The 19,919-nt window shown below is 55.8% G+C and overlaps 1 protein-coding gene across 19 annotated transcripts in view; it reads right to left on the bottom strand.

Annotated features, from left to right (window-relative positions):
• Nucleotides 1-19,919, bottom strand: part of NRXN2 (neurexin 2) — a 118,285-nt gene that overhangs the window by 14,922 nt on the left and 83,444 nt on the right. For 13 of the 19 annotated variants that reach the window (XM_033207309.1, XM_033207310.1, XM_033207311.1 and 10 more), the window contains 4 exons: nucleotides 14,053-14,234; nucleotides 9,227-9,398; nucleotides 5,336-5,425; nucleotides 1,617-1,942 (listed from right to left, as the gene is read on the bottom strand). In XM_033207309.1, the coding sequence (XP_033063200.1) occupies nucleotides 1,617-1,942; nucleotides 5,336-5,425; nucleotides 9,227-9,398; nucleotides 14,053-14,234 (770 nt within the window). The remainder of the gene's footprint in view (nucleotides 1-1,616; nucleotides 1,943-5,335; nucleotides 5,426-9,226; nucleotides 9,399-14,052; nucleotides 14,235-19,919) is intronic. The other 6 variants (XM_033207312.1, XM_033207308.1, XM_033207305.1 and 3 more) reach the window with 1 other exon arrangement.

Genomic DNA, 19,919 nt, shown 5'->3' with positions numbered 1-19,919 from the left:
ACCTGCCTCCTCCCAGCCCCTGATCTTCAGACTCAACAGCCCTCACTCACCCAAAGGCAAGGTGGTGCCTGGAGGACCCAGCTCCCTTCTGCATTCTTGCCCCCTCAGCACCAGCCTCCATCATGAGCTTCCTCACCACAGCAGTGACTCTTGGGACCCCCACCTCTCTCTTCCACCAGGATGATCTGCCCATCACCCTCCCACTGAGACCAGACGGCCCCTCATCCCCTACGATTTGAAGGGCACTGGGCATGGTGGGTACCCAGCCTTGGGTACAGCCCAGACCTTTCCCCAAGGGGCTCCCTGCTCCCTAGGGGCAAAGTCTTCAGGTCCCCTCAGCTTTCTTGGCAGAGAGGAAGTGGGTACAGGCTTGTCTCTCTGATCTGGATGGCCCCAGCTAGCCTAGTCCCAGGCTTCCTGTAGCACAGACTGGCAGGGAGGAGGAGCCTTAAAGCATGGAGCCCACCCCTCAGAGGAGAAGCTGAAGACAGACTGGTGACAGAGGGAGGGGCACGTCTTCATGGCCACCCCCAGATCCTGCCCTCACCCTAGAAGGACAGAGAGTGCCTAACAGCCACAGGCTGCCAGACAGGATGATGGGGAGAGAAGGGGTGGCCAAAAAAGGCCTTCATGCCAGGTGTGAGCCCTCCCTGTGCTAAAGGTCAGAGCAGGCACTGGAGGCAACAACTAGAAAACAGCCCAGCCTGGGCTGCCTCAGGAAGTCACACAGGCAAGTCCTGCTCCAGCGGAGCCCCATTCCCCGTGTGCAGGCCCCTCCAGTCCTGCCCTATCACTAGGGCTTGACCTGACCCAGGAAACACCTGAGCAGGTGGGGTGAGCTCCATGTGCAAGGCCCGTCCTCCCCACCAGTCTGTGCTGCAGGCAGCCTGGGACTAGGCAGCTGGGGCCATCCAGATCAGCAGGTGGGGTGAGCACCAGGGAACTGTCTGCCCTGAGACTCCCTCAGACGCACAGACGGAGAGGACACTGAAGCTGCCTGAGTTGTGGTGCCTGCTCACAGTCACATAGAGAGGGCTTGTGAAGGCAATGAACTTGTAGCCAGGACTTGCCCACTGCAGGGAACCCAGAAAACAAGGAGAGGCTCCTCCTAGCTTCCACCAGCCTCTGGAGAGCGGCTGCCCATGCCAGGTGACTGCACCCAGCCCTCCCATGCTGTCACCCCTGCCCACAGCAAGACCAGCCTGGTACCATCCATCTCCCACTCTCTGCCCACACAGAACACTAGGCATGGCCTTCACTGGGGAAGCAGAAGGAGCCATCCCACTCTCACCCCGAGTCCAGACTTCATCTCTCTTAGGTAGGGTGGTCTTCTCTCATATAACTGGGCCATCAAACTCCTCCCCAACTCTGGGGATGGTCCCTCTAGAAATAGTGATCACCCCCACATCACAAGATGCCTGGTCATTAGGGTGAAGGCCACTTCCTGAAAGGTGACCTTGCCCATCACCATGGCAACAAAGTCAGAGACAGCAGCCTCCAGGATCCCAACAGACCTCTTGGACCCTCACTCTAGGCACCACTACTGTAGCTATGCAGATATCAGCTCCATCCCCACCTATCCCTGCCCTAATCCACCAGCCAGAGTGGGGCCTCACCTGGGTGGTGCTGTCCCTCAGTGTGGGGGAGCGGCCCCGGCGCGTGGTGGTAGTGGCCATGGTGGTGGTAGTCTCCATGATGGTGGTGGCCATGTCAGCCAGCAGGGTGGTGGCCGTGGTCTCTGCACTGAGCAGCACGGACGGCCCCTCCCCCACCAGGCGCAGGTGACCCTCGGTCCGCACATTGGGGTCGCTCTCGGCGGCCAGCGCCAGCACCTTGAGCCCATTGTAGTAGAGGCCGGACACCTGGCCCTGGAAGGGGCGGCCCTGATCCCGGCCCCCGATCTTGATGGCAGCCTGGCTGTTGAAGATGGTCAGCTGGCGGCCTTGGGGGAGGGGAGGGGGTGACAGAGAAGGGGCAGGCAGTGAGGGGAGACCAGGAAGGGAAGGAAGAAGAGAAGGAAGCCAAGGAGAGGAAAGAGGAATGGAGGAGGAAGCCAGTAAGGGAGGAGGGGACAGGGAGAAATGAGGAAGGGGCAAACAACCAAAGGAAAAGTCCTTGTCAGCCACAGCCCCCAGCCCAGCCAGGTGGGGACCCCAGAAGGGAAGGGCACCCAGGGCACACACGGGCTGGGGAAGACGAGCCCTGCCCCTCCTCCCCACCATGTGCAAGCCTTCCCACCTTCCCCATTCCCTCTCCTCTCCAGCTCCAAGGCCATCTCCCCTCTTCATCCTCTTCCCTCAGTCCATCCCCATCTTCTCCCTCTGCTTCCCCAAACATCCTGCCCCAGTGTCCAGCCCCGAGCCATGAAGCCATGGAGCCCCTGGAAGAGGCAGATAGAGGAGACACAGAGGCAGAGACAGAGGAGGTAGCTGCCAGGCCAAGGTGGAGTTGGTGCGTGTGAGAACAGAGAAGGAGGTGAGACAGTGTGATGGTGTGTGGGAGCAGCAACCTGCCCAGGCTGACCTCCCGCCTATGACCAGGTCTTCTGACCCTTGGCCAGGATCCCCTCTCTTCTCCCGGACTGCCAAGGCCCACCACTGCCTGGGACCAGGCCCTGGTAAGCCAAGCCCTTCCTCCCCACCTGGACATGCAAGCACAGAAATGGAAAATGTTAAAGGGACCTTGCTTCGCTCACTGACAGCCAATATAACCCGCTCCAGCTCTAATCTCACCCCACACTCAGCAGTATGACACCTCAGAATTCCCAGCTGGGTGGGGTTGGGCTGTTCTGTTTGTTTTTAGTGGATCTGGGGGTCGGTTTAACCCTCTGAGTTTGTCGTTTTGGTTTGGTTTTTAGAAAAGATGTTTATTATGTTTAAGTTTAGATTTAACTTTGGTTTTGGTGCTGCTTATTTTTTGGGGGGGGGGAGGGGTTGGGCAGAGGGCCTACTACATTGCCCCATCTCCCCCGGAACCTTCAGCTGCTGGCACTGGGGGTTTTAGACCTGGCTTAGCCCTTGTTAGCCTCTGGTTAGTGCCTCGTTAAAGATCTGGTTTAGAGTTAGGTGCCTGTAAGCCTTGCCCCCAAAACCTGGGCTGAGGAGAGTCCAACTTGTGAAGCCCACAACCTCTTTGGAAACACAGGTTCTCTGGGACACCCAGGCCTCTGGGACATCCAAACATCCTTCCAGCATCTAGCCAATGATGGCCACTGGTGTGTCTCCCCAGTCCCCCACTCAGTCTTCCTTCCTCCTCCAGCACCCTCCCACTGCCCACTCAGGCAAGTATAGCCCCTGGACCAGCAACGCCCACTACCAGTGGCCAAGAGCCCAAGAGGCAGAGGGCCAGTGGTGGCAGCTCTGGGACAGGCCCTGGAATGCCAGACCCAGAGAGGCTCAGGAAGACCTCTGCATCCAAGTTTATCCCCAGACACAGGAATCATGAGGAAAACAAAGGAGACAAGGATCACAGTGGTCAAATGAGTTGGGGAAGCAAACATTTCACAATCAAACAGGTTTCTTCCTCCAAGGGCTTCTCAGAGTCTTTATTAAACCAATGCACACAGGCATCTCCAAGAGGAAGAAACAGGATTCAGCACTTCCCAAACTCGTTCTACCACAAATCTCTCTATTGTGAAGCATCTCATGGCACTGTTTCATAGGACATGCTTTGGAACTGGAAAATGGATTCATCCAATAAATATTTATTGAGCACCTACCATATGTCAGGCGCTAACAATAAAATATGCCCTCCAAGCATCCCTAGACCTTGTTCTGGGGTACTTTCCTGATGTTTCTTTCCTCTCACCCTCATAACGTGCCTGTGAGGTGGGCTGAGTAACCATCACTGTCCCATCTTACCGAGGAGAGAGCTGAGCCTCAGAAAGGGGAAGCACTTCGCTAAGACCACAAAAAAGCGAGTTCCTTCTTTCACACTTTGGGAACTATCTCTCTAGTCCAATCGGTTATTTTCTAGAAGAGGAAAGTCAGATCTAAGGAGAAGGGGAAGGAGGGTCCTGGCTTTCCTTCATCTAAACCACAATTCCTCCCCTACCCCCCAGTAGGGCCTATCCAACTCTCCCTGCTATTGGGGTCACAAGTTGTCCCAGCCTCAGCCCAGGCTGCTCCCTTGGCCTCTCTGATTCTGGAAGAGGGAGGTGGGTAATAGAGAGGAAGCCACAGTGTTAGCAAACTTGGTCCCTGTGGCCCCTGGCCCCATCCGCCATGAACTCCTCAAAGGGTTAAAGTTCACCCCGCTGGAGAGAGCAGCCCAGTGTGGCTGGGGGCTGTAGGTTTTAGCGATGTCTGTTACAGTCCCTTTAACTTTTTGTCCTGTTATGGGTTTATCACATCTGGTTATCAGCAGGTTTAGGCCCCACAAGCATGGGGGGCTAGAAGTTACATTTGGGGGTTTTAATTGGGGAAGGCCCCAGTGGACATTTAAAAGCACAGTTATCAGCTGGTTAAGTGGAGGTTTAACAGTTCTACTTCCCCACTAGAGTTTAGCCTTAGAGGTACAGAGCTCGCCCCCCCCGCCCTCGCAAAAGGGAATGGGATGGATTTGCCCTTGGTCCCCAACTCCCTTGGTGACAAGAAGCCTTCTCTATCACACCCAGCAACACCTCACCACACTCGCGCCTCACAAGGGCTTGCTCGGTCTTCCCCATCAGCCAGGCAGGAGTAGAAATCCCTATGGGCCCACTACCTCCTGCCCCACCTCCCTTAGTCTCTCCTCAACTTCTCAGAGGCCTTCTGGACTAAGTTGGGCCTGTTCCAGAGACAGCAGCCCCACAGCACTCTCTTTGGGGGTCTTCCAGTAGGATCTGAGGCCCCCACTCTTCTCTCTTCTCCTCATATGGCTCTGGTGAAGCCTTCCTAACCCTCCTCAGGTCAGCCTTCCTGCTTCCCAAAGGCTTCCTGCCTCTGCATGCTCTGTAGCCCTCCGTTGGCCCTTTACCAAGCCTCCAAGATGATTCTGGGCAGAGGGAACCTACCTACAACCTGCATTCCCAGCCTGCTTGTGCTTTACTGCCGGGATTGCAGTGGGGAGCTTCCATGGTAGGGATCTTGTGGATCACCCTAGTTGATCCCAGGTTTAGAACAAGACTCCCCCTACGTCTAAGGAAAAACCCCACTCCTACCCCAAAAACCACCACTCTGAAATGCACAGACAGACCCTTGACTCCAAAGGGGAAGGGAGCATTCTGGCTAGCCAATTGTCCCTTCACTTGGGGGTGGGCGTTGGTGAAGGCATGGAGGGGGAAAGAGAGAGCTCTGCACCTTTAAGATAGTGTTTTTAAAGTTAATTAATTAATTAATTAATTCTGGTTAATTACCTTTGTCGAGCAGCCACTCATCTACTACTCGACCAAGCCGGTAGGGGATTCTCTGTCTAGCAATCGCCAGGCGCTCGTTATCAAAGTTTCCTTGGAAAAGTTTAGAAAGACAGTAGGTTTCTCAGGCGGCGAAGTCCAAAGGAGTTAGAAAAGTAATTATGCAATCCTCAGGAGACTCAGAGTAAGCAGCAACATCCACAGAAAGAGGGGAAGGGAGAAAAAGAAACGCTGGGCCCCTCTTCTCCCTCGACCCCCTCCCTAGGCTCTGTTCAGAGCCAGCCCCACCCTGGGGGCAGGAGCAACCCAAAGCAAAAGAGATGAGAAAAGAAGAAAAGGAAAGGGACACAAAAGAAAGGGAGCTGGAAGGTCAAAGGTCAGAGGTTAAACAGGTTTATCTGTGGTTCAGCTGCTGTGGCCCCCTTCCTTCCCCATCCCAAAGTGGGGGGGTGGGCAGGGGAGGGGCATTTAGCAGGTTTAAGTTGGGGGTGGGAGGCATCAGTGACCCAGCTGGTTCCTGCGTTTAGAGGGCGGTTTAGAAGTGGGAGGGATGGGTTAAGCGGGGTTTATGCGGCATTTAGGGGGCCACCCAGCACGCGCATTGAACAGTGAGATTTAAACCACTTCTCCAGGCCACCTCAACTCCCTTTGCCTTCGTGCTCCACTCCCAGCTTCCCCTCAATTTCCACCTCATACCACATCCCTGACCCCACCACCACCTTCCCCCTTAAGTCCCTCCTGCTCGCAACCCCACCACTGTACTCCCTGCAAGTCCTCCTCACCCTGGTCAGGGCTCCCATTCTACTCAGCAGCCACTACAGGTGTGGTGTGGGAGCTGGATCATCATCTAGCAGCCCCCTTCCCCTTCTCACCTTCTCTTTGGCCCCTTTTTCCTCCCGTGCAGACACTCCCCCGCCACCCTCCTCTGCACCCTTCTCTGCCCGGAATGCACCTTGACCATTTTCTGCTCAGAGCCCAGTCTCCTCTCCTTGCTGTCTCAGGACCTTATCTTGCTCACCCTGCCAGGCCCTCAGCCTTTCTTTTCCAGGCTCCTCCCCGCAGTTCCAACCCTCATCTCTTCTCCAAGCTTGGCTGTCCATCGGGATACCCACCTGTTCCTCTCTCCGCTCACCAATCTCCAGCCCCTGGAGACTGGGAAGGGGAATGTGTGTGAATGTGTGTGTGCGCACAAGCCTATGTGGAAAGGGGTTCATCAGTGCGCCTGAGAGGATCTGTGCTCCTCTGTGAGCTGTGGGTGATCCCGGTCTGCAGCAGTGGAAAGGGAACTGATTTCCATTGAGAATCTGGCCACTCCTCCCATTTAAGCCACTGACAAACTATTCAGTGCACACTGGTGGGGCCAGGAGGCTTTTCCTGTCATCTCTCACTGCACAGCTGCGCTTACCTGCCCAGAGACCTGGGCCTGGGCCTGCCTATGTACACTTCCCATGAAGGTGCACATGACATGTTCATATGGGTATGGATGGTGCCTCCTTAGGTGCTTATGAGGCAAGGAGATTCTGCTTTCCCTATAGATTCAGGACATTTGTGTTTAAATTAAAAACAGATCATTCAATCCTGTGTGTGTGTCTCCAAAAGGAAGAGAAGAATGTACATCTGCCTGGAGGGAGGCTGAGTATATAAAAATTCTAACAAAAGGCCTATTTATTGAGCACCTTTGCTATGCCATGTCATTCTAGTGTTTAATGACATTCTCACAGTATTGCTATGAGGTAAGTATCGTCACCTTTCAGAGGTAGAAACTGAGATTCAGAGAGGCTAGATGACTTGTCCCACACCTGCCAGTGGGAGATCCAGGATTAAAACCCAGGTCCTTCTGACTCAGAATCCATGGGCTGTGTCTCTGTGCTCTCAAAAGAGTCAGAGGGTCTCCCCTCTCTGGGCCCATGCATACTGCTGATCTGACCTGCTGGTATTGCTCAGGATCTGCCCTCAGTACACAAAGGCAACCACCAGGCCCTCATGTTACTCCCCTTTACAGGCATGGGGCACCCAGCAGCCTTTCCTCACCCCTAGTCAGGGGTCCCTGAGGAGAGGAGAGCAGGAATATTTCTTCCATCCTGACTGGTGGCCTGCTGGGCCCCAAGGGGAGAAGCTCTAGATCCAAGTCCTGGCTTGACATGGTGAGGCCTTCATGCTTCTGAGCCCAGCCCTGTCCAGCACAGGCCAATGTCATCACCGCTACAAAGGCTGCCCTAGTGTGTGTGCATCGGAGAATGAGAGAAGTCTGCTGCCCACAGGGATCATGCCTACGCAGCCAGAGTTGTCAGTGTTGACTTGTTGCGGGGCGTGGAGGGTAAGTGGAATTTAGTGTAGGAGGGTTGGTGGGTCTTGAGTGTCCCTACATGTACCCAGGGCCTTGATGTAGGCTGGCATCCCTCTGCAGAGCTGTTTTTTCATGTGTCTGTCTGACCATATGAATGTCTGTAGTTGTCCATATGTCTAAGGTTGACCTGTGTGTACATCAGCCTCTGTATGTATTAGGGGGCCACATGGCCTCTTTATCTCCAGGGACTTTCCAGAAATGTCTGGGTACAAGCCTGCATAACTGGTGTCATAAGCCTGTACTGGCATCTTTACTCCAGCATAGGTGAGCCCATGAAGGTTTACACATTGGCCTTTTGCCCCTGCCCCTCGCAGTCAGCATGGGGCAGCTTCTCTGCCTCAGCCTGGCTATCTCTCCGCCTGGGAAAGTGATGGAGGTCGCAGATGCTCACTCCACTTCTCAGTCAGGCCCTGACTGCAATGTCGCTCAGACAGTATCTCAGCATCTCTGTGTTTCTGCAGTTTTCCCTGCAGTGTTTCTGTTTCCCCTCCCTCTTTATCTCCCATGCTGGGGCTCTCCTCCGCTCCCTTCCAAGGCTCTGTCCACCTCTTCTCTCCCTGGGCCTGCATGTCAGCATCTCCATCTACCTCTCCGCATCTCTCCTCGTCTTTGCATATAGTTCAGTACTATCTCCGTATCTTTCCATTGCTTCCCCTCCGGTTTCCTCTCATTCTGAGGCTCTGTCTCTGCCTCCCTCAACATCTTTCAGTCTCTGCCTCCTCATTTCCCCCATGTCCTCATCTCTGTCCCTCTCCTGCACTCCTCAGACCTTGGTTTGTCCTTGGCCACCACAGCTGTCACCCTGGTGAACTTGGCCTGTTTGCATTCTCAAGGCTCCCTGCAAGCAGGGACTGAGTCCCCAGGACCTAGCACAAACCCTGATGCCTAAATAGGTTGTCAACAAAGGTTGTTGAATGCACATGACCCTGTGTTTCATTTTTGTTGTCACTTGTCTCTCCCTTCCTTTCACCATGTCCCTCACTGCCTTGGACACTGGGGGTCCTTCACTCTGAGTCTCCGTGGCTACTTCTCTTCCTTTGCTAGATCTCCTAAGTGGATCTCTGACTTGCTCTTTATAAGGACCTTGGTTCTTTCCTTGGCTCTGCCCTTGGTAACAGCCCTGTCTCCTTGCCAAGGCACATTTTATGTTACTTCTGGATTTTCTCTCCTGTTTCCGCATCTGTCGCCCTCATTTCTGAACTCAGCCTTTCCTCAATCGCATCAGATTCTCCTCACCTCTACCCTCCCTCCTCTTCTCCCCCCACCCCCAAACAGGACCCTAGCCTTGCAGCCTTCCCAGCTTAGCCCTGCACCCTCCCCTATAGGGGGCGCCTTCGCACCACCAAGGTCTCGCCCCGCCCCCACAAATCCCGACTTTTCCTAGCCACGCCCCTGCCTTAGTCCCGCCTCGCAAGCTTCATCTCTCCAGTAGCCCCGCACCGCCCCAGGGCCGCTTGGCCCCGCCCCAGTGCGGCCGCACTCCTATCAAAGGCCGCCACCCGCCCCGCCCCGCCACCGCGCCTCCTCCGCGGGCCCGCGCCGCCTACCTGCCGGGTACCGCTCGTTGACCGGCCAGCTGTCCACCTGCAGGGTGGCGTTTCCGCCGCTTCGAGTGAAGCGCACTACGTGGTATTTGCCGTCGCTTACGATGGCGTTGGGCTCGTCGATGGTAATGTCGTCCGTGCCCACGTTAAAGATCACCCCCACGGTGCCCTGGTCCTGGGGACAGGGAGGTGGAGGTCAGCCACCAGAGGGAGCAACCATTCATCCCTTGCAGTGGCTACTCCTGTGGCCACCACTAGCCCAGCTCCGCAGCACTGTACAGCTTTACAAGTCACGTTTCCCACGTCTCAACCACTGGAGGAGGTGGGCAGGCTTGCTACCCTTCCCCACATGCAAGAGAGTAACCTGAGGCTGGAGGTGGGGGCAGACACTGTGGGGTGCAGATCCTGGGCCTGAAGCGCCTTAGACTAACCACTCCTGTCTCTTGCCTTTTGGTTTGTCCTGGATATTCACAAATATTCATAGAGCACCTACTCTGTGCAAGGACCACTGGGCCCAGACAGGGGTGATTGGGCCAAGCTGGAGACCAGCTGGGGGTATAGAGGGCAGAGGCCTCCCTAAGGCAAGATCAGCAGATAAGTCCACGGAAGCTGGCCTCTGCCAAAGGAAGGTCTGATCCCCAGCCCCTCCCCAGTCCCCAGCCTCCAGCCTCTCCTCCCCAGTATGCTCTGCACCAGGCAGGCCCCCAGGGTGCTCCCACCCACACCAGGGCATTAGCATGCCTCTCCTGGCAGCCTCTCAGGCCCAAAGTAGGTCAGGCTCTAAGTATGGGGTGGCCCCTCTGCAGCCATGGGGGTAGAGGTTGGGGGTGTGGACTGTGTGTATGGTGGGATGGACACCAGAAGAGTTAACCGATAAACTATGCTAGACTGACCAAGAAAGGGGATCGTGGGGGTGTCGGGGTAGGGACTGGAGCTAGGGGCTGGGGAAGGACAGGCAGAGTACAGACAGGGACAGAGGCCTGGAGAAGGGGAGAAAGAGCCTAAGCAATCTCTGGGACCCAGGCCCATGGTACACCCTGCAAAGGCAACCCAGGATCAGCCCAGGAAGAGTTCTGCCTGTGGTGCTAGAGTGAGAGGGAGGGCTTCACTGAAACCTAAATCATGCCAGGCCCTGTGTGGGTACTGTACATGCATGCTCTCTTCCCCACACCAACCCGCTGAAGAAGCTCATAGCTCCCCATTTCATCAAGAAAGAGACTGAGGCTCAACATAGTTAAATAACATCTCAAAATCTTGCAGCTCATGAGAAGGAAGCCCAGATTTGAACCCCAGCTAGTCTGACTTCAAAGCCAGTGTTCTCTCTTTTTGCCCACCAGCCTAAGAAGATCCTGACTCAAAGAGGTGGGGGTGTGGGATGATCCAAGAGGCTGCTGAGGCCAACCTACCTTCAAAAGCAAAGGCACCTAACCAAGCCAATGAAGGCCCACCGGGCACTAAGCCTGAGCCCCTGTCTCATTTCCCTGCACCTCCCAGCAGCACTCCTGAATGCGGTCTCAGCTCTCCTCCCACAGGGAACAGACACTCACACAGGTTCACTCAGACCCCCTGGCTCACACACTCTCAGGCACCCAGTCCATCATCATAGAAACACACTACACTCTTGGGATCTTCTTGAAAGACTGCCCCAGACCTGGACATGTGGAACATTCAGCTGCCACCTCCTTCCTGCATCTAGCAGAGCCGAGAGGCTTGGTGGCACTGGGGTGTTGGCAGGGGTGGCTCACAGATGGGGTAAGGGTTAGGGTTTGGCAGAGAAAGTTGGGGGACAAGGTTTGCAGCTGTGGCTCAGAAGACCCATGTCCTATCCCTTCCCACCTGTGGGGTCCAGTTGTCTCCTTCTCAGAACCTGGGAAAACCACATACATATATGCATGCATGCACGTTAACACATACATGCATGCACACAGTCATACATGCATGCAGCCTCTCTCCTCAGATGCAGTAAAGCAGGGAAACTGAGGCTCGGCTTGCCTAAAAAGAGTATTAGCAAGCCCCACCCATCCACCACCCACAGACTGACAACATCCCCAGGGAGACGGGCTGATCATCTGCTCCCCACACACGGGAAGGGAACAGTCGATCCTCCTCGGTACTATTGTTAGTAATAATATCACCCAGAATAGTATCAGCTCCCTGGATTCCTCTGAGGATTTCTCCCCACAGGCTCAGCCCAGGCAGTGATGGTGGTCAAGGAGCACATGCGGTCTGGGAGCCAGGCTGGCAGAGAGCCGGCCAGGGAGCTGGGAGGCAGGACACCTGGGTTTCCTAGGAGGCAGTCAAGCTCAGGGCCCTGCACTCCGGGGGAGAGGCAGCTCCCCAGAGCCTCTCCCAGTGTGAAGTCAGTTGTCACTTCTGTTAAAGTCATTAATTCCTAATTCCCCAATTACCTCATTAGGCGGCGGTGGGGAGAACGCAGCCGCTCCTACAGCAAATAATTATGGGAGTCAAAATTAATTTGGCAAAGTGGAGCGACGCTTTATTAGAAACGTCAAATTGCTTTTCTCTTATTTTGCTGCCGCCTCCCCACTCTCTGAGAGCTGCTACTGACGCTGTAGTGGGAGCTGATGTGTCACCAGGGAAGGAAGGGGTTTGGGGGCTGCCCCCAGGGGCCCTCAGCCCATCTGGTGCCCAACTCGCACCTCATGGCTGGCTCCTGTCATGGACCCTCACCCTTGCCAGGCCTCTCCACCCTCGGGCAGACTCCCATCTTCCCTGCCCTCTGTAGTACCCGGCACCAGTACTTGTTCCTCCATAGCCTTGCACCAGTAAGGCCTGTGCACAACTGTTGGGAGGGAAAAGGAGGAAATCCCTTCTCCTCACACTCTGATCCCCCTACCTTTTCTCCTCAGTAGGGAGCCCTGTGCCCTAACCTAACAGGCACAGAAGTACACAGTCCTGCCCAGGTAGCTGATCAGAGATGGTCAGGATACTAGCTAACACAGTATGCTCCCTACGTGCTTCACATACGTGATCTCCTTCAACCTCCCAACATCCCTCTGTCCTCTTCCTATGCCACTCCATAAATGGGCGAACTGAGGCTCAGACAGCTGTGGTGACTTGCACAAAGACAGCAAGGAAGTGGCAAGCCATGCAGAGCTTCGCATGAGGGAGAAGAGAGAGAAGGAGAAGCCCTCACTCACAGAGGACACAGGGAAACCCAGTCACATCCCACCACCCAGAAAGGCTACTGAAACAACTGCAAACACCACTCCATGGGGAAATACGCATCTATAGATACACTCCATCAGAAATCACGAGACCCAGTCTCTGTCTTCATCCCCCACTGTCACAGCCGTCACTCCTGACACACATCACGGTGCATCCAGTCCCACACTGTCATCTACAGCCACACTGTCTCTCGCTTGCCGGGTGCCTCTCACCGTTCTAGATAACTGCCTGTTCTGCTGACACAGGTACAGAACTTCCAGGCCTCTTCTTGGGCCTGACTGCTGTCCTGCTTGCTAGTCCTCCTTCTGCACCCCTTCCTCATCCACTGCCACTTCCACCCCAGCTCTGCTCTGCCTACAGGAAGTCTCCCCTCATGCTCCTTCCTTCACGCCCTGGTGTTGGGATGGTGTGGGGTGGGGTGCAGACCTGGGATGCTTAAAAGCTATTGTGTAATGAAGGCCAGTGGCTGCATTCCCAAGCAGATGTGGAGAAATCAAAGCCCAAACAAGCCTCTCCCCTGGCTTCTTCTCTCCCCTTCCAACTAACTATGCCCTCCTGAAAGCCAGGGGCCCCTCACCCAGAGCTTTCCAGCCCACAGAGCCTGGCCAGCCTGCCTGATCCCCACAGCACAGGGGTCCGGGCCAGGGTGAGCATGTGAAATCCAGGCAGGGAAACAAGGTGGCTGTTAGGGGTCAGAAATGTACAGATGAAGACTGAGGGCAGAGGCTCGGGATTGAGGACTGTGAGGAGGGGTCAGGGGAGAGGCTGAGACCAGAAATGAAATGGAGCAATACCAGAGGTCGTAGGGAAGGGTGTAGGGCAAAGCCAGAGATGGGGAAAAGGGCCGGGAAAGAAAAGGGGCCACTTGCAGACTAGAGTTCGGCAGGACTCAAAACGGTGAGTCAAGGAGCTGCATATATGGTAGGAGGCTCAAAGGGAGACCCTGGGAATGAACCAAGGTCAACGTGGGGAGCAGACACAGGGAGGGGCTAGGGCCACAGGTGGAGCTGAGCAGAGAAAGGCAGAGCAAGGTGAGCCGAGGTCAGGGTGGGGATGTGGGGCTGGGCCAAGGGGTTAGTGAGGAGTGAACCTGGCTAGAGAGGCAGTAAGGGAGACAGGGTAAGGAGGCTGCTGGGAGGGCAAAGGGGCAGAATCCAGAGGCAAAATGAAGCTGCAAGGGTGGGCTGCCCTGGGGCAGGTAGGTATGAAGGAGGGGCAAGAACAGGTGCTGGACACAGTGGGCTGGCCTAGCTGGTCTAGGAGTGAGCAGGCAGCAGCCTGGGGGAAGTCACAAATGTGGGACACCTCTGAAGGCTGCAGGAGAATGGCCTGGAAGGCCCAAAGAGGCCCCTGACTACTTTTAGGAAGGTCAGAAAACACAGGTGGTCTCGGGGAGTGGGGAGCTGGAGAAATGTGAATCAGATGGGAGGGTGGATCTGGGAGTCTTGGTGAATAACTGAGAGAGGGAAGTGTCTCAGAAGCAGAACTTCTTAGCAGGAAGCTCCAGCGATGAAGGAACAGAAGTTCTGAGGATTCCCCATGAGGGAAGACTTGAGGTGCTGATCCCGTGGCAATGAAGGGCTGAACTGATTTGGGAGCAGGAAGCTTGGGGTTGAAGGGCTGGGGCCCAGGGTCCTTACGATGTGCAGCTGCAGGTAGTCTCCAAGGCCGGAGGCGCTGTCCACCCGCACCAGCACAGCGCTCCGCTGGTGGGTGCTGAAGCCCACAGCCAGGCGATCCATCCTCGTGCTGGGCCTGTCATTGGGGGGCCACGTATAGGTGATGAGTGCTCCCCCCTTCCCAAAGATGTATGTGGTCCCGGCTGCAGAGAGAAGGAAAGGGAGACAAGAAGAAATGACATCAGGAGGACGAGGTCAGCAGGTCCTCAGGGTTGTGACCAGAGAGGGATGGAACCCCAGGTCTAGCTGTGGGACTTCAGCTGTGATACCCACAGCAGCCACCAGCCGTGCCACCCCAGGGAGCAGTTGGCAGGCGGGTGCCTGGGTGAGAGCCTGTGCACGCGCACAGACAGATGTAGCTGCCTCATCAAGAAGTCTAGCTTTAATTACAGCAAAACGGAGAGGTAATAGAGTGACACAGAGAGAGAGCCCAGAGAGAAGCTGCAAAGAGACTGAGAAGACGAGAGTGCTGTGGGCAGGAAAGACCCAGGGGGCCCGGTCCTGACTAGCTCCACTTCTCCCAGGCCTGGCAGAGGTGACAGATCCAAGGTGTGTGCTTCTTTGGGGCCAGAGTTGAGCAGGCACCAAGGAACCCCAGGTGATGGCAGGAAGATGAGCAGAGCTGTGTGCAGCCCTGACTCACAGTCAGAGCTGGCGCCCTCCAACATCTCCCTCTCCCCACCCTTCTCCTGGCTTGCCCAGGACTCCCTGCTTCCGCTCTCACCCAGGGGGCTGCCTGGGTCCCAAAGTAGGAAGGTCCTGGAGCCCTGCCCAGAAAGGAAGAGACAGCCATGGGGTGGGGGGTGGGGGGGAGGGGAGAGGGGAGATTGACAGCCAGAGAAGGAAGGAGGCAGAGAGACAGATGGACAGAGAAGGACAGAGAGGGGTGTAGGTGAGAGAAACGGGAGAGTGGGAGCCGGAGATGAAGGCTCCCTCTCCCAGCCCTCCCCCACCCCACCCTCTCTCCCCTTCTCCTTCTCTTCTTCGCCAGCCGGCTGCTGGGGGCGGGTGTGAGGTCCCTAACGATCTCAGCCCCAAAATAAACCCCATTAGTCGCCATGTTCCCTCCTGCGGCTGACTGAGCTCTCTGGGGGTGGGGGTGGGGGGCTGGTCACCCAGTTTCCCGGAAAGGAGCCTTGTCTGGGAGGCCTGAAGGACTAGTACTCCACAGCCTGCAGAGAAGGGAAGGGAAGAGAACAATCTTGCATTCTTTAGAATATAAATGGAGCAGATGAGATTCATAAAATGCTTAATTAAATAATTAGCCACTGGCCGGGCGCGGTGGCTCAAGCCTGTAATCCCAGCACTTTGGGAGGCCGAGACGGGCGGATCACGAGGTCAGGAGATCGAGACCATCCTGGCTAACACGGTGAAACCCCGTCTCTACTAAAAAAAATACAAAAAAACTAGCCGGGCGAGGTGGCGGGCGCCTGTAGTCCCAGCTACTCCGGAGGCTGAGGCAGGAGAATAGCGTGAACCCGGGAGACGGAGCTTGCAGTGAGCTGAGATCCGGCCACTGCACTCCAGCCTGGGCGACAGAGCAAGACTCCGTCTCAAAAAAAAAAAAATAATAATAATTAGCCACTAACGACTCCTCCTCACAAAGCACTTCTTGTGGCGAGAGGGGTTCAAGGGAGGACTTAGAGAAGGAGACAGACAGATGAGGCCTAAGGGTAAAAGCCTAGAGGGGGAGAAAAATGTCCGTCTGGGGGTGGGAGAACTCTGGAGTCAGGAACTAGTAGCCTGCCGGGGCAGGAGGGCCTGAAGCACTTCTAAGGAGCAGGCCTTGCCAGCAGCCAAGGTGGTGGCCCAGTTGGTAACATTAGGCCGGGTTCCCTCAGGTACCACGGGGTCTCTCTCCTCAGGGACTTGAACCCCCTTGTAGTTGGGGCAATCAGGTGTGAGGAGCCTCCATCCCAGGGAGCTCCTAGGACCCCAAAGGGGAGGGCTGCCTGAGTTTCCTGTGGGGAGCCACCATCTGCAGGCCCAGGGAGGGGCTGAGGAGAGAAGGGAAGATTGTTGCCTGGTTCCCAAAAGGGAGTGAGGCCAGCAGGGGGTTGAGGTTGGGGGAAGCAGGAGCCATGGGTCCCCTTGCTGTTCCTCAGAGCACCCACCATCAACATCTTCCATCTCCCCAGAGTGAGAGGTGACCCCGGGAGGAAGGGCAGGAAGGAAAGAACTGCCATCTCACCTCTGCCTGTGGCCAGGAAAGCACCCCCAGCAGACAGAGGGGGCTTGGCTTTGCCCTCTCCAGACCCAGGTGTCCTTTCTACCTGAGGGCCCTGGAGGCACAGTGGTGAGCACTGAACCCTCAGGATGGGCCCCCAAGTCAAGGGTGGAGAGTTGGCTGACAGTGGGGTATGCAGTGAGCCCCACCCCCACACCATGTGGTCACCTGCCTGGAAGGGCAGGGCCTGGAGGTGGGGAGCCCAGTAGGCCTCAGCCGGTAACAGTCTTTCCACTCCCAGCACTGCAGTACTCCGGAAAATCGGCTGTTTCCATGACAACTGTAATACCCAGGGTCCTCCTCCCCCCTCCACACAAGCTGCACCTCTGAATTTGGGGGGTGGGGTGGGCCAGGGGAGCCGAGATGCTGACCTTCCTCCACACACATTCCTACCCTCACCTCCCTGATCAGAGGCTGCAGCCTCTTCACCCCTGGGCTCCAGGGCCTCCCATTCAGAGAAGGCTTTATTGGGTTTCTTGGTCCCTCAGACCGGGGAAAGAAACCCAGTCTACCTGCAGGCTGCCTCCAAATCCCCCAGGTCTAGGAGAAAAGAGGCCCTTTCTCTTCACTTCCCACCCCAGATCCCAGACAGCAAGCACATCACCATGGACAGAGCCCTGTCTGTGCCCAGAGAGGGCGGGAGGAAAAAGCCGGCCAAATGCCTCACTGGGCAGTGAGGCAGGAGGGATCAGAGGCGGTGTCCAGCGCCCAAGCCCCCAGGCCCCACACCCACACACAGGCGGCGACACACCCAGCTGCACACAAAGACCCAGCGTGGAGAGGCAGACCCCCGACAGGAGGCGAAGCAGCCAGGAAACATGGCGGTGAAGGCACACAGACCCAGGACAGGGGCTGGCCAGGCGTGGGACAGGGCGCACGCGTCCCCACTCCCGAGGCCCGGGCCGCACAGGCTGGCCAAGCCCAGACCTCCCCTGGGATTTATCACCCAGCTGTTCTCACACTGCAGCCAGTTTATTACGCTGGGCGGGCCTCTTAAAGCCTAAGGGCGTTTATTACACTGGGTGGGGGACGGGGCGGAGAGACTCTTCTTGGGCAGAAGAGGTGAAGGATGAATGGTTTATCGGACTGGGGCGGCAGTAATTACCCTGGGGAGACATTTCTCTCCCCAGCACCGCGGCTGCCTCCGGAGCGCAGAAGGCTGGGGTTCGGAGACCGTTGGGCTGGGAGGCGGGGCTTCCGCCAGGCCCCTCCCCAGCCGCGCTCCGGAGGCGCCTCCAGCCTCTCACCCCGGCAAGCTGTCCTCGGCCCTGCCCACGGACTCCCCCAGGGAAGGCACAGCTGCCTTCTAGGAGACATGGAGCCCAAAATAGGGCACCACATCTAGAACCTCTGACAGGCTCCAGAAAGGGTTTGAAAGGCAAGAGGGGCCTAAGTCAAGGCCCAAAAATGTTGCCCAATGGTGGTGTAGACCAATTGTTTTTGACCTTCCTGGGAAACCACCAGTGAGCTGAATTGTGCATAACATTTCAGAGAGAACTACACACCTGAAGCCTAAGGCAAGAAAGCCTCTGGCCAAACACAAGATGCCACAGGCCCAGGGTTGGCACCTTCTGCCCACTCCCAATATAGTCTCAATACCTCCTAGACCCAGAAATTCACTGATCCAGTGAAATACTCTAAATGTTCAAGAATCTTCCATGCAGTCCCACACACACCTGCATTCTAGAAAAAAACCAACCAACCATTAATAATGGTTAGCTAACCCAGACCCAAACAACATAATCATCCACGTAGAAAACCACCCCTGCAGTGATGCCCCTGTGGTTAAAACTACATGTGCAGAACCTCTGCCTGCCTGTGTCCCTGCAGCATCCGAAGCCATGAAAGAAAACCTTCTGGAAGATCTAGACTTGTGAGAGTATAAAACATCCTGCACAACCCAGAAAAGCCATGGCCCTAGTGCTCACAGCCCACCCCAGCACTTTGTACATGAACCTTTACATCCCAGACGGGCAGATCTCTACTGGTCCAGATCCCTGCGCTCAGCTGTCTCTTGATCTAGGATCCCAGAACACAGCCTTTCAATTGTTAACCCCCTGCTTGGCCATAAACCATCCAGTCAGAAATCCGAGTTAACACACCCTGTTCAGAATCAAAACAAATGCTAGCCCCCTTTATAAGCTGGGGTGATAAACCTGGAACCCATGGAAGCTACTGACTCAGAACTTAGCAGGGATTGACCATTCCATTCCTGGCCCAAGAGTACCAGAAATGAACATGGTGAGGTGGGAGGAACCTCAAGGACTCTGAAACCAGAATTGGGGATCCAGGACCAGGAGACTGTCGCCCCTGGGCTCAGCTCAATTTTAGGACCCAGGTGTGCCAGCCCTCCCATGCCCCAGACAGATATCAGGTACAGGAGTGGCAATGGGTTGTCTGGCAAATAAGGACATTATGTAACAGGAGGGGTTGGGGGGGATGGCAGGGTAAATGGGGGATGGTGTGAAGAGAAGAGAGGAGAGGACAGGTAGAAACACAGTGAGACCCCAAAAGAAGGCAAGTGGAGAAGCTGGTGCAGAAAGGAGAGAAGCTGCCTCCCACTGGGGATGCTAGGGAGACACTGGGCAGAGAGGAAGCCTGGCCTGGAAAGGCCTCTTGAGCTGGCCTGGTCCTCTAGCCAAGTGTAGGGTCCCAAAAAGAGCCTGTCTCTTCACCTCTCCCACCATGGTTAATGGTTAATGGAAGCAAAGGTGGGGTCCAGCCAGGACAGGTGGCCTCATCCCTTCTCCTCCTTTCCTTGGGTCCTCGTCCTTCCTCTCAGCTGCCCCACCCTTCACAGGTTCCTCCCCCACACCTCCCACCCCCTTCTATCACCATCCTGGAGCACCCTCCAGATGACTCCTCCTGTTTCCACTAGGCACTGGTCTTCTTTCTCCTTTGCGCAGCAAAGGGGTGGCTGTCTCCGAGGCGATCCCAAGGCCAACATTCCATACCCTGTCCCCCATACTCTTCTGGCCACTTTCATTCCCTCTGTCCAGCTTTTGCTCCTTCACAGAATCTTTCTTGGGCACTCTGGCTCCCAGGCCCTCCTTTCTACCTGCTCAGGTCCCTCAGCCAGTTCCTCTCTCCTACACCTTCCTCTTTCACACTCTCTTCATCCTGCAAAATCCCCCAGTATCCCTGATTTCCTTTACCTGTCTCACTCCTTCATACTTTGTCTCACTGCCCAGAGACAGTCTCACTGCCCAGAGACTCATGGCCTATCTGGGTACCTTTGGGGGCAACACTGGGCCTTGAGGGAGCCAGAAGGAGACAATGAAAGAGTGAGGAAGGTAACAAAGAGCCAGAGAGTTCCTGGGGAGGGCAAGGGAGTTAAGGTCCAGGAGCAAGGGGTTGGGTGGGGTCATGGAAGAAGAGAAGGAAACTGAAGAGTGTTGCCTGAGAGGAGCCAGGTGGGACAGAGATAAGATGAGGCAAACTGTGTTGGGGATGAGAGAATAAAAGAATGGAGGAAAGAGTTTGAAGGAAGTGCTCCAGAGAAATTGAAATGAAGAGAAAACGGAAGCATGAAAAGGGAGATAAAGTAGGAGAAAAGGAAGAAGACCAGCAAATGAGCAGAAAGATTGGAGGTGATACGGTG

This window comes from Trachypithecus francoisi, unplaced genomic scaffold (genome assembly GCF_009764315.1).
Source record: "Trachypithecus francoisi isolate TF-2019V2 unplaced genomic scaffold, Tfra_2.0 Lachesis_group8, whole genome shotgun sequence".
In the NCBI taxonomy this organism is placed as follows: Eukaryota; Metazoa; Chordata; class Mammalia; order Primates; family Cercopithecidae; genus Trachypithecus; species Trachypithecus francoisi.
This window is presented reverse-complemented; position numbering and strand designations above follow the sequence as displayed.